This window comes from Ylistrum balloti, unplaced genomic scaffold, assembly GCF_031769215.1.
Source record: "Ylistrum balloti isolate Yb309-2 unplaced genomic scaffold, AGI_CSIRO_Ybal_v1 Utg370612, whole genome shotgun sequence".
Lineage (NCBI taxonomy): Eukaryota > Metazoa > Mollusca > Bivalvia > Pectinida > Pectinidae > Ylistrum > Ylistrum balloti.
Window position 1 is genome coordinate 2,341,173 of NW_026782376.1, and position 10,984 is coordinate 2,352,156.

Sequence of the window (10,984 nt, forward strand, 5' to 3'; positions counted from 1 at the left end):
ACCAGAGGCTATTTTTCTTAATTTTAAGCGATTTTATATCTTCTTTAATTCTTATTTCAAATTTGACGACAATAATGTGAACAAATCAAAATAGGTAACAAAAAAATAAAATAGCAAAATAAATACAACCATATATTCATCGCCAACAAGCCAAATGAATGATAGATCTATGATGAAACTGACTAAATAAAACCTTTGAAATCCCCAAGATGTTGCAATTACTATCCTATCAATATGAGGATTTAGACAAATCGAAAGAACTTTTTACCTACTTCTCTATTTTAAATGTATTGCAAAGTAATAGTCCTTACTTATTATAATTAAATTTGTAGTTGAGGAAAGTAGATAAGGTGTACACAGCATTTCAGATAGATAAAAGTGTAAATAATTACATTAAATGTATTTACATGCCTATCTTTCTTGAAGTATCATGGTTAGATTTTTATTCCAGTAATTATATCTATAAAGACATAGTTCAATGAGATTAAACTAGACTTCCATATATATACAAAATTTACAATAAAATGATGTTATATATTAAGACGATCTTGCCACAACGACAAGGATTAAAGCAAAATTGATGTTCTGTTTGTAAGTTTTGTTTGTTCATAAGTGTTGTTAGTTAATAATTCAAACCAAGCCCCCAGACTAGCTTCTTATCATGGCGCCAACTCGCACAACAGTGTTCTGGACGCTTACGTCATGTCGAGAAGGATTCATAAGCCGCCATACAGTAAATACACTGTAAATCAAGTCACGCGGTTACAATAAACTTTGAAGATACAAGAAACCATTTTTTTGCTTACTTACGGCAGAGACGTATCTCTGCTTACGGTTAATATGGTTGTTTTCTAGGAATATTCACAGCAAGCGATAAGAATCACGTCAGCTCGATCTTCTTCAACAGCAGAGGTCGGGGATGTCCGTGAGCAAATTCCGTAAAATATATTGTTCAAAATTTATCAATAGTTCAACCACACTGTACTTCTTTTTTGAAAAAAAATAAACTTATTGTGGATACTTTTGAAATAGCGATTTAAAAGATCGCGGCATTATTTACACAGAAAATCACCGCTAGAGGGCTCTAACTCTTTTCGATATTTCAGCCAATGAGAAGGCCAGGATCGGTAAATTTTGTCTGAAAGGTCGTCGCAATAGGCTGTACGTACTGAGTACGTTTAGCCTAACCAGGACCTTGTTTAATAAAAGATTGTTTAAGAAGAAAAATATTAAATGTTGTAAAACGGAGAAATAATTTTGAAACTATAAAAAAAAGAATAATAATGAAACATGTTGTTTTTTTTCCTGTTAAAATGGAAAGTTTTTTATTATCTGGAAAGAGAATGTTCCAAATTGGAGCCAATTTTCAGAAGTAAATTCCAAATGCTGGAAATTATGCACAGAAAATGGTCAGTTCAATTACGTAGGAACCCAAAAGTTCCGAGAAAAGACAATCAAAGATATTTCACTTTTCAATTATTTTTTAGTAAAAAGTGGATTAATTTTCGGCATTTTTTAGAAACATAAAGAATGAAATTGGATTGTGCAACATTATAAAACTTGTTGGGAATTAGATAAGGAAAAGACAAACTTGCCACCAATTCATACAAATCATAACATGATCAACAACAATGACATACAAATATTTATTTCAATATTCTTTTTTAACCCCAGCCACCTCCTCCAGGAGCCCCTCAATTCCCAAGGTGTCCTATATAATCTCCCATACCCCCCCACCCCCCTCGCCCCCAAACACATACACACACATACTCCCCATTGCCCCCAAACACATACACACACGTACTCCCCATTGCCCCCAAACACATACACACACATACTCCCCCCCCCGCCCCCAAACACATACTCCCCATTGCCCCCAAACACATACACACATATACTCCCCCCCCCGCCCCCAAACACATACACACACATACTCCCCATTGCCCCAAACACATACACACACATACTTCCCCCTGCCCCCAAACACATACACACACATACTCCCCATTGCCCCCAAACACATACACACACATACTCCCCCCGGCCCCCAAACACATACACACACATACTCCTCCCCGCCCCCAAACACATACACACACATACTCCCCCCGCCCCCAAACACATACACACACATACTCCCCATTGCCCCCAACACATACACACACATACTCCCCATTGCCCCCAACACATATACACACATACTCCCCATTGCCCCCAAACACATACACACACATACTCCTCCCCGCCCCCAAACACATACACACACATACTCCCCATTGCCCACAAACCCCAAAGGAATCCCATTACATGAGACTTTACACAGTTTATCATCAGCCTTCATTTTCGTTTTTTGTTAATTAGTTTAGCTTGATGAAATATTTCCACTCAACTGATTGAACAAATAATCAACCAGATAATATTGGTAACCCTGCAGTAAGGGATTTTAATTAGAAATAACACATGATTAGAAATAGTATTTACTTTGAAGATTTCGCCTCACTCATCATGGATGTCATTTTGCCAGAAACTCGCCAAAACAGAAAATTTAACTTCCAAACATGTTGATAGCTATTTTTCCTGTGTAGTTTTTAAATTTAAAAGTTTGTCTGTCACAAGTTATGACAGACAGGTATCTTTTGTTTTGTTGTTTAGATTTAACATTACTATAAACAACCTTTACAAGAAACATAATACACAGAGTAAAACATTGATTTGGAAATCAAACAATGATTAAATTTATTGATCTATGAATTATATATTTTTGCAGGAAAATCAATTAATATCAAATTCTCAAAAATATAAAAAAAAAACTGAAACATAACAATTAAAAAGAAAACATACAGAAAAAGACAAAAGGGGATAAATTAGCTTTAAAAGACATTTTATCTTTGAAATAAAATATTGATATTTCACAAAGAATATAGATATTGTCAGACGCTATAGCACTAACAGGTTTTTAAGTGAGTAGAAATAACGACAAACGGGGAGTAACAGAAGCTACATTCTGATGCTATTGTTTCATTGATTTTACAGGTCAAGTAATAAGCCCATGTCTGATAATAAGCCCACCAAAATGAACTGTTTCAACCAAAAATGTGGCTGAGTAGTGTTATAATACAACTGAATTTCATTGCTAGTGGCTATGCAGGTTTCAGTCTCCCACCAACTCTTTGAAGAAATATTTTCTCACCCGAAGGCTTTGTCCCATGGTTGTCTTGCTTTAAAAAGTTTTTAAAAATGTGAAATACAAAATCAGGTTCCAGCATCAAAATTCAGACCTGAACACAGTACTTATAAGAAGTCTTAGGCTAATTTCCTAACAGGGCTACCAAGCGTCTTCAAACATCTCCATAAATAGGTTTCTGTGTAGAACATTTTACAATAAATAACTAATTCTTGGTAACATTTTCTTGGTACCAAAACATATCTATCTTTAACACATTTTATGACCAACTTCTAAAAGCATCAAAATGAAACACTAACACAATTTAACCCTGGAACTATCAGCCAATGGAGACTGGCAAAAACAAAATAAAAGGACACAGTCAACCTTTTAAAGATTCGAGACTCAAGCATTCAAAGGGGAAATACAGCTAACGCAGCCAAGACTTGTGTCTGCCAAAAATTCAGTGCCTGACCAGCAGAAATTTGATTATGAAATACACCATCACAACATCATTCTTTAAAACATAACAAAATCAATCAACATATGTATTTTTTTAACAGTTCAAGACCTTTTAATTTGATTGGATAAAGGAAATTTAAAAAACACAAACACATTTCACACAAACTATTAGCAACCAACAGTTTAAAACTAGATTTGAATTTTGAAAATTCCTCAATGTGAAAATTATTAAATTGAAAACATTCTTAATTTCTCAAACACACTATGATTATCATGAAGTTTTTAAAGTTTCAGAAACATCAACTTGATTCAATTTAAGTTGACAGTCATAAATGTTTTGACTTTTCAAAGTAAGTCATGATATACAAGTACACAAATGTTCATGTAGACATCCAATTGAGAAATTAAAACTAAGTGATTTGTGAATGGAAGCAGAAGTCAGCTACATAACCTAGAAGCAAGCATTGCTGAGATGTGTTGCGTGATAGACTTTTCTGAATACTTCACATATGAGAAATTATGTGTGTAAATAAAGAAAGACATTTTTGTCGGAGATGTTCTCCCGGGATGCGTCATTGGTGTAAGATGAGCATGTTGTATTATAGTAATGCACCGAGGCTTCAAAAGCTGACAGAAAACTTTAATCAAACCTTGATAGTCAGACTGTGTTCAATGTATCATGAAAAACAGCAATTTCGGGAGCAAAAACGCAAGCTCCGCACTCTATAAAGAATATGCCAATGACAACTGCAGATGAAAATTACAGGAATTTACGGGTAAATATTTAGATAAATTGACATGTACACAAGCACACCACCATACAGACGAAACATTACCGCAGAATGTGATTAAACTTTGGTAGCGAATATTACATCATAAAAAAGGGGCTCTCTGTACCCAAAGTTACGTCATGAAAAATATTAATTAAAGACTACAGGCAGACATGAGAGCTAAATGTCACGAATTATGGAACATTATATTAATACAAAATACGGCTTGATTATTCTGTAAATACAATGTATCAAGAATCCAATAATTGAGATTGTCGAATAAGATTGGTACATCATACATACACCTCATACAATCCGAACACAAAGGTCTGCAAATTATTTCATAGAGAGAAATCCTATTCGGTGATCAGTAATCAGCCGGTACACTGGCCTTTCCAGCATTCGTCATTGACGCCACTTTTTTTTGTAAATTGTCGAGTGTCATTCTGTAGTTGCCATTTAGCTCTGCGAGTCTCGTCTCTGATAGCAGGAACACAATACCGGCTGAAATTGTTTTCTTGCGTTTTTGTTGAATTATTGAGAATGTCAATAATGAAATGTATAGAAGCTGTTCCCATAAATATTGATGATCTTACATTAAACAAATATTTAGTGCACCAATATAGAATTTTCAAACAAAACAATAACTCATAAATACAAGTACTTTTTAAAATATCTATAACAGTAATATAATTTTTGTCCAATATGTGTAAGAGACATAAAGATTGTTGTGGTAACAGGAAACATTATGACAGGTACCATATGTGGTGACAAGAGGCACTGTCAGCTGATTACATACATTTAACACATTTTTCTTTTGTATTTCTTCTTTTTCATTAGACTTCCCTACATTTTGCTTTTCACAAAACATCCAATTTATATCTATCCACAAATAAGCCCATGTCTATTAATAAGTCCACCGTATATCTATTACTGTTCAGTTGATCGTATGGCATCATCAATATTTCTGTACCCAGTAATAAGCCCACTTCCTTGCTGACAAGATTACACATATCCCACTGGATTTAATTGTAATAATACAATTATTTACTTGTTTTCAGGAATAGGATGATTTATTGACCCCAGAATGTGATATTTCCTGAGGCTGTTACAACAATCCACTCTTCTGATTGGTCAAAAAACACAGAACATGTTACTGCATAGTTAAATTCACCTGTGTGAAGCCTGATGGGTTTTTTGGACTGTGCACAGATTCTGCCTGTTTCAATGTAACATTGCAATATACTTAAACCTAAGAGAGGGGTTTTGACTATCTGCATGTAAAAAATGTAACAGTGATATAATGAAAGAAATTCAATAATTTCCACTAAAAATACTTCAGTGATCTATCATCAAACTTTATTTTTCATTCCCTTGAAAAAATTTTAATTGGACCAAGGTTAATGAATTTTGAGTGATGACGATTGGTGTGGGAATGTTGGTTTGTTGGCACTGCTGTCTTGACTTCTCAGTTACTGATTACTTACCAGCTGGACAAATACAGTAACCTTATACTTCATTTTAGTAACACATATCATAACTTTAGTATGTATCTTTAATGCCTACATCCATCTTTGTATCACCTTAACAAGGATTTCAAATAATCCTGTCCCTTCCCCAGTACTCATATAAAAATTCTCGTATTATGCAACAATCTCTCCATTTATACGTTTTCAACAGCAAATCACTATTGGCCCACACTATTTCACTGTTCTTTCTGTTCTGTTAGAAAGAAGTTTTCCAAAATGGTCAAAGTGTGAAGCTAGTTACAAAACTCATTTAGAGACATTTTACAAGCATTAACGAATGTTGGTTTTTATCTTTATAAACGTGTATATTCAGTAGAAAACTTATCACATAACAACTTCACACACAAATCGTAAAATGGTCATTCAAATACAGAGACAATGGTGATTTACCCTATAATGATAGAAAGTGACTGTTTCTGAATTGTAGGAGAGAAAAGATTTCAATCCTTCAGGGTAATACAAATTGGTGTTCTCTAATGACTATAGAACTCTTACTTCTGTCAGTAGGCCTGCCATCTTTTCTCCCTCTGTACAACTATAAAATGTGGACCTGATTCAAAACAAGGCCATTTCCTTTCATGACATCATATTGTTGAAGAAAGACGTAAACAAATTCTGGACTTGTGCGAGTCTACCAAAATGAGTACCATATTTATCCAGAAACAAGTCCAAACATACCTATTATTTCTATGTAGGATTATCAACAAATATTATGCCAATGTCCTGTAATAAGCCCACCCCATGATTTTTAGGTAAGAGGTTAGCTCCTTTTGGCTTTCGCAAGAAAAATACACCAGAAAGTCAGAAATTGATGTTCATCTTTAATTGCATCAAGGTTTAATTAATGTACAGATAGAAATTGGAGGGTGAAGGGGAGGGTGACAAACGGACAGACAATTACATGGGGAGTGGGGATGGATATGGAAGTGGTTGGTCATAAGGACTGAATGATTATATAGGGGTGGAAGGGGGAGGGAAAGAGGGAGGGAAAGGGAGAGGGAAAGGGGGAGGGGAGAGATAAAAAGGATGAGTATGATTACATATTATTTATCATATCCTTAGTAACATTTGTCAAATCTTACATTGTTTATCTGTGTTGTAACTATGTAACAAACATTTGCCAATTTAGGTCTAATTAGTACATATTTAAAAATTCCATTTGTTAAGTAAGTACCATCTAGTTCCTTAATACTCCACAAAATAATTGATTTTGACAGAACTTAATTATTTGTGAAATCATTTGTGACACTATTCCATACACAGGTATTTGAATAGGTTTTATTGTCGACATCTGTGATTTTCTCACTGATGCTTACCTGTATTGAGTCCTAACACAGGTAAATAACTGGATGTTTGATTGTTTAGTAGAAAACACCTACACAGGTAACCGTAACAAAAGTATGATACTGGAAATACTTGGAAAATAGAGTGAACTAGTGAGGTTTTTATCTAGTGACGTTAGTGAGGTTTTTATCTAGTGAGGTTTTTATCTAGTGAGGTTTTAACTCATTATAGAGATAGAAATAATACGCCAAGAAGAAAAAAGTATATAAAACACTGAATTTTTGGGTTCCGTTAAAATAATTATTTGTTCACCAATCTACTTCAACATTTACTTGAATTATGTAATGAAATAGAACTGATATTTAATTCTCAAGTCTTTCCACTATAAATCATGACATTAATGAGAAGTTGTTATATATCTTTTCAAAAACAACATGATTTACTAGTCAATTACAATTATGAAATGGACGAAAGGAATGCAAAGATAAACCCAGCAAATTAATTCCATATTCATACCAATAGCTTGCCCAACCTGACACACAGATGTAAAATCATCTATGCTTCCAAAATAGGCCTGGATGTTGTGCAATATTCTGACCTCTGACCTCTGACCATTCAGACATCCTGTTTTATCTGACCTCTGGGTTTTTTGACATCCTGTCTGATCTCATCTCTGGGTATTTTGACATCCTGTCTAACCTGACCTCTGGGTATTCTGACATCCTGTCTGATCTGACCTCTGGGTATTCTGACATCTTGTCTTATATAACCTCTGGGTATTCTGACATCCTGTCTGATCTGACTCCTGGGTATTCTGACATCCTGTCTGATCTGACCACTGGGTATTCTGACATCCTGTCTGATCTGACCTCTGGGTATTCTGACATCTTGTCTTAGATAACCTCCGGGTATTCTGACATCCTGTCTGATCTGACCTCTGGGTATTCTGACATCCTGTCTGATCTGACCTCTGGGTATTCTGACATCCTGTCTGATCTGACTCCTGGGTATTCTGACATCCTGTCTGATCTGACCTCTGGGTATTCTGACATCCTGTCTGATCTGACCTCTGGGTATTCTGACATCTTGTCTTAGATAACCTCCGGGTATTCTGACATCCTGTCTGATCTGACCTCTGGGTATTCTGACATCCTGTCTGATCTGACCTCTGGGTATTCTGACATCCTGTCTGATCTGACCTCTGGGTATTCTGACATCCTGTCTGATCTGACCTCTGGGTATTTTAACATCCTGTCTGATCTGACCCCTGGGTATTCTGACATCCTGTCTGATCTGACCTCTGGGTATTCTGACATCCTGTCTGATCTGACTCCTGGGTATTCTGACATCCTGTCTGATCTGACCTCTGGGTATTCTGACATCCTGTCTGATCTGACCTCTGGGTATTCTGACATCTTGTCTTAGATAACCTCCGGGTATTCTGACATCCTGTCTGATCTGACCTCTGGGTATTCTGACATCCTGTCTGATCTGACCTCTGGGTATTCTGACATCCTGTCTGATCTGACCTCTGGGTATTCTGACATCCTGTCTGATCTGACCTCTGGGTATTTTAACATCCTGTCTGATCTGACCCCTGGGTATTCTGACATTCTGTCTGATCTGACCCCTGGGTATTCGGACATCCTGTCTGATCTGACCTCTTAGTATTTTGACATCTTGTCTTAGATGACCTCCGGATATTCTGACATCCTGTCTTAGCTGACCTCTGGGTATTCTGACACTCACTTAAGATCTAGACTAAAACATATACAGTAGGCATTTCTCTCACCACATGTGGTGCCCAATATGTGGGAAAATAAGTCAATTGAATATGAACTCAAGAGAAGTTGCAAAATAAACTACCAGCAGGAATGACCTTTATTGAATTAAATGAATCACACAGTATGGAAATGTATTATTGATGTCACTAATGTTTAAATCGGAGACAAAATGTTTTGATCGTGGCTTAATCTGGCTAACCACGCTTTAAAGAAGCTTCTTATTCTATGTTGATAAACAAGGGTAGATAAAATATTACGGACACTGTATACAGATGAAGTGCAGGTAAAAATGCCACAGGTAAACATAACATGGCTATTGTATGTTTGGAAATGAACAGCTACCATTGTTATCATTTGTAAAGGTATTCTAAATGTATAGACTTTATCTAAATTGTCTGGTATATACTGCTGGCATTCACCAATTGACTAAAGAGTCATTCAAAGTACAAGAGGTAATTTTGTAATCTAATCTCTTCATTTTTTAAACAACTATTTTATGTACCAACAGAGTAAACTTATCAGTGTTGTTAAAAGTGAAAACAACATTGTTTCAAACAAAATTAAAAACTGATTGTACTAGATGGCGTCAGAAAAAATTGCTTTCTAAACGCGAGTACTTTAGTACTTTTACAAATATACAGGATCATCAAGTCATGAAAGACGGCTAAAAATATCTTAACCTCGTGTCAAGTTTAAATGTACACAACAAAAGGAATAAGCTTCCTTAGAATGACACCTGTCTTCTTAAAAAGTGATATAAAGACAGCCATAGCACTGAACCAGTTAATAACCCTGTGACAATGTATTATATACATGTATACAATGTGTGTCGATTTCATAAGCCTGAGAAATAGAGACAGAGACAGAGAGACAGACAGACAGAAAGAGAGAGATAAAGAGATGGAGAGCATGTGATATTTACATTTCTCAGAAGTCTGATTTCTGATGTAGAGAATTATTTCAGAAGGTAAAAATACCTGAAAATGAATTTTAGTGCCCTTTCAAAATCCTAAGATTCCTATAATAGTGACAAATTTAATTTGTTTCTGAATGGAGGCAAATAGGGAAACAAAATATCTACCCATTAACTCTTTCTATTTGAAATTGACATGAACATTATCACAAGTGGAGAGATCACTTATTATTCCCACAGAATTACAACAGCCAGTTTAAGACGAAAACAAATCCAATAACGATGTGAGAGGTAAAAAAATCAGTCCACTTGGTTGCTTAATGTACCTGTTAAAAAGTTGACAATCGGTCAAGCCATACATGTATAGTAAGTGAAACCTGTTAGTGAAAGTTCTTCAGGCAAATCTTAAAACCTTAGACTGAAGCCTGAACAGGTTTTTACCTTTTCAGCAAAATTGTAGATAAAACCTCCATTTTTGAAAAACTTGTTTTTGTTTCCTTTGCAGCTCTCTTTCAAAATGTATAATGTTTGAACTTTAGATGCTATAAAATAGATAGATAAATAAATAAATAAAAGATAAACAATTTCCTACAGCAACTTTTCTCTACTGTTATGAAATTTCAGACACATTGGGAAGCTAAATAAAGAATCAGGGATATCATGTCATGGCTCAACGCACAAACTCTACACATGTCTACATTTATCTCTTTAACATCAAAAACATTCATTGTCAACTTCTAATGGAGACTGGATAACGTTCAGGGACTTACCCCGGAAGGACACTTTAGCCAGCCGATCTGCTCGACCCCTAAGGTTCTCCGCATATTTGAGATGCAATATTAGAGCCATCTTGGTCCAGAAGGGGCTTGAATCCCGTTGCCAGGTAAAACCTCCTGTTTAGTGAGCACGTAAGATAGTGAAGTATCACCGTGGAATTGGCAGGAACATCACTGATTCTTCGGTTATTTTAACTTTTCTCCAAAACGGGAAGTAGATCCTTGGAAAATTAGGAATACACAACATTAAGTTTTACACCGATCCAAAGTCAGGATAAAAAAATAAAATATCAGTAAAATTGA

The 10,984-nt window shown here is 35.4% G+C and overlaps 1 protein-coding gene across 1 annotated transcript in view; it reads right to left on the reverse strand.

Moving 5' to 3' along the window:
* Window positions 1–10,754, reverse strand: part of LOC132556982 (otoferlin-like) — a 220,725-nt gene extending 209,971 nt beyond the window's left edge. The window contains exon 1 of the mRNA XM_060221446.1: window positions 10,676–10,754. Coding sequence (XP_060077429.1) covers window positions 10,676–10,754 — 79 coding nt within the window. The remainder of the gene's footprint in view (window positions 1–10,675) is intronic.
* Window positions 10,755–10,984: the final 230 nt, after the last annotated feature.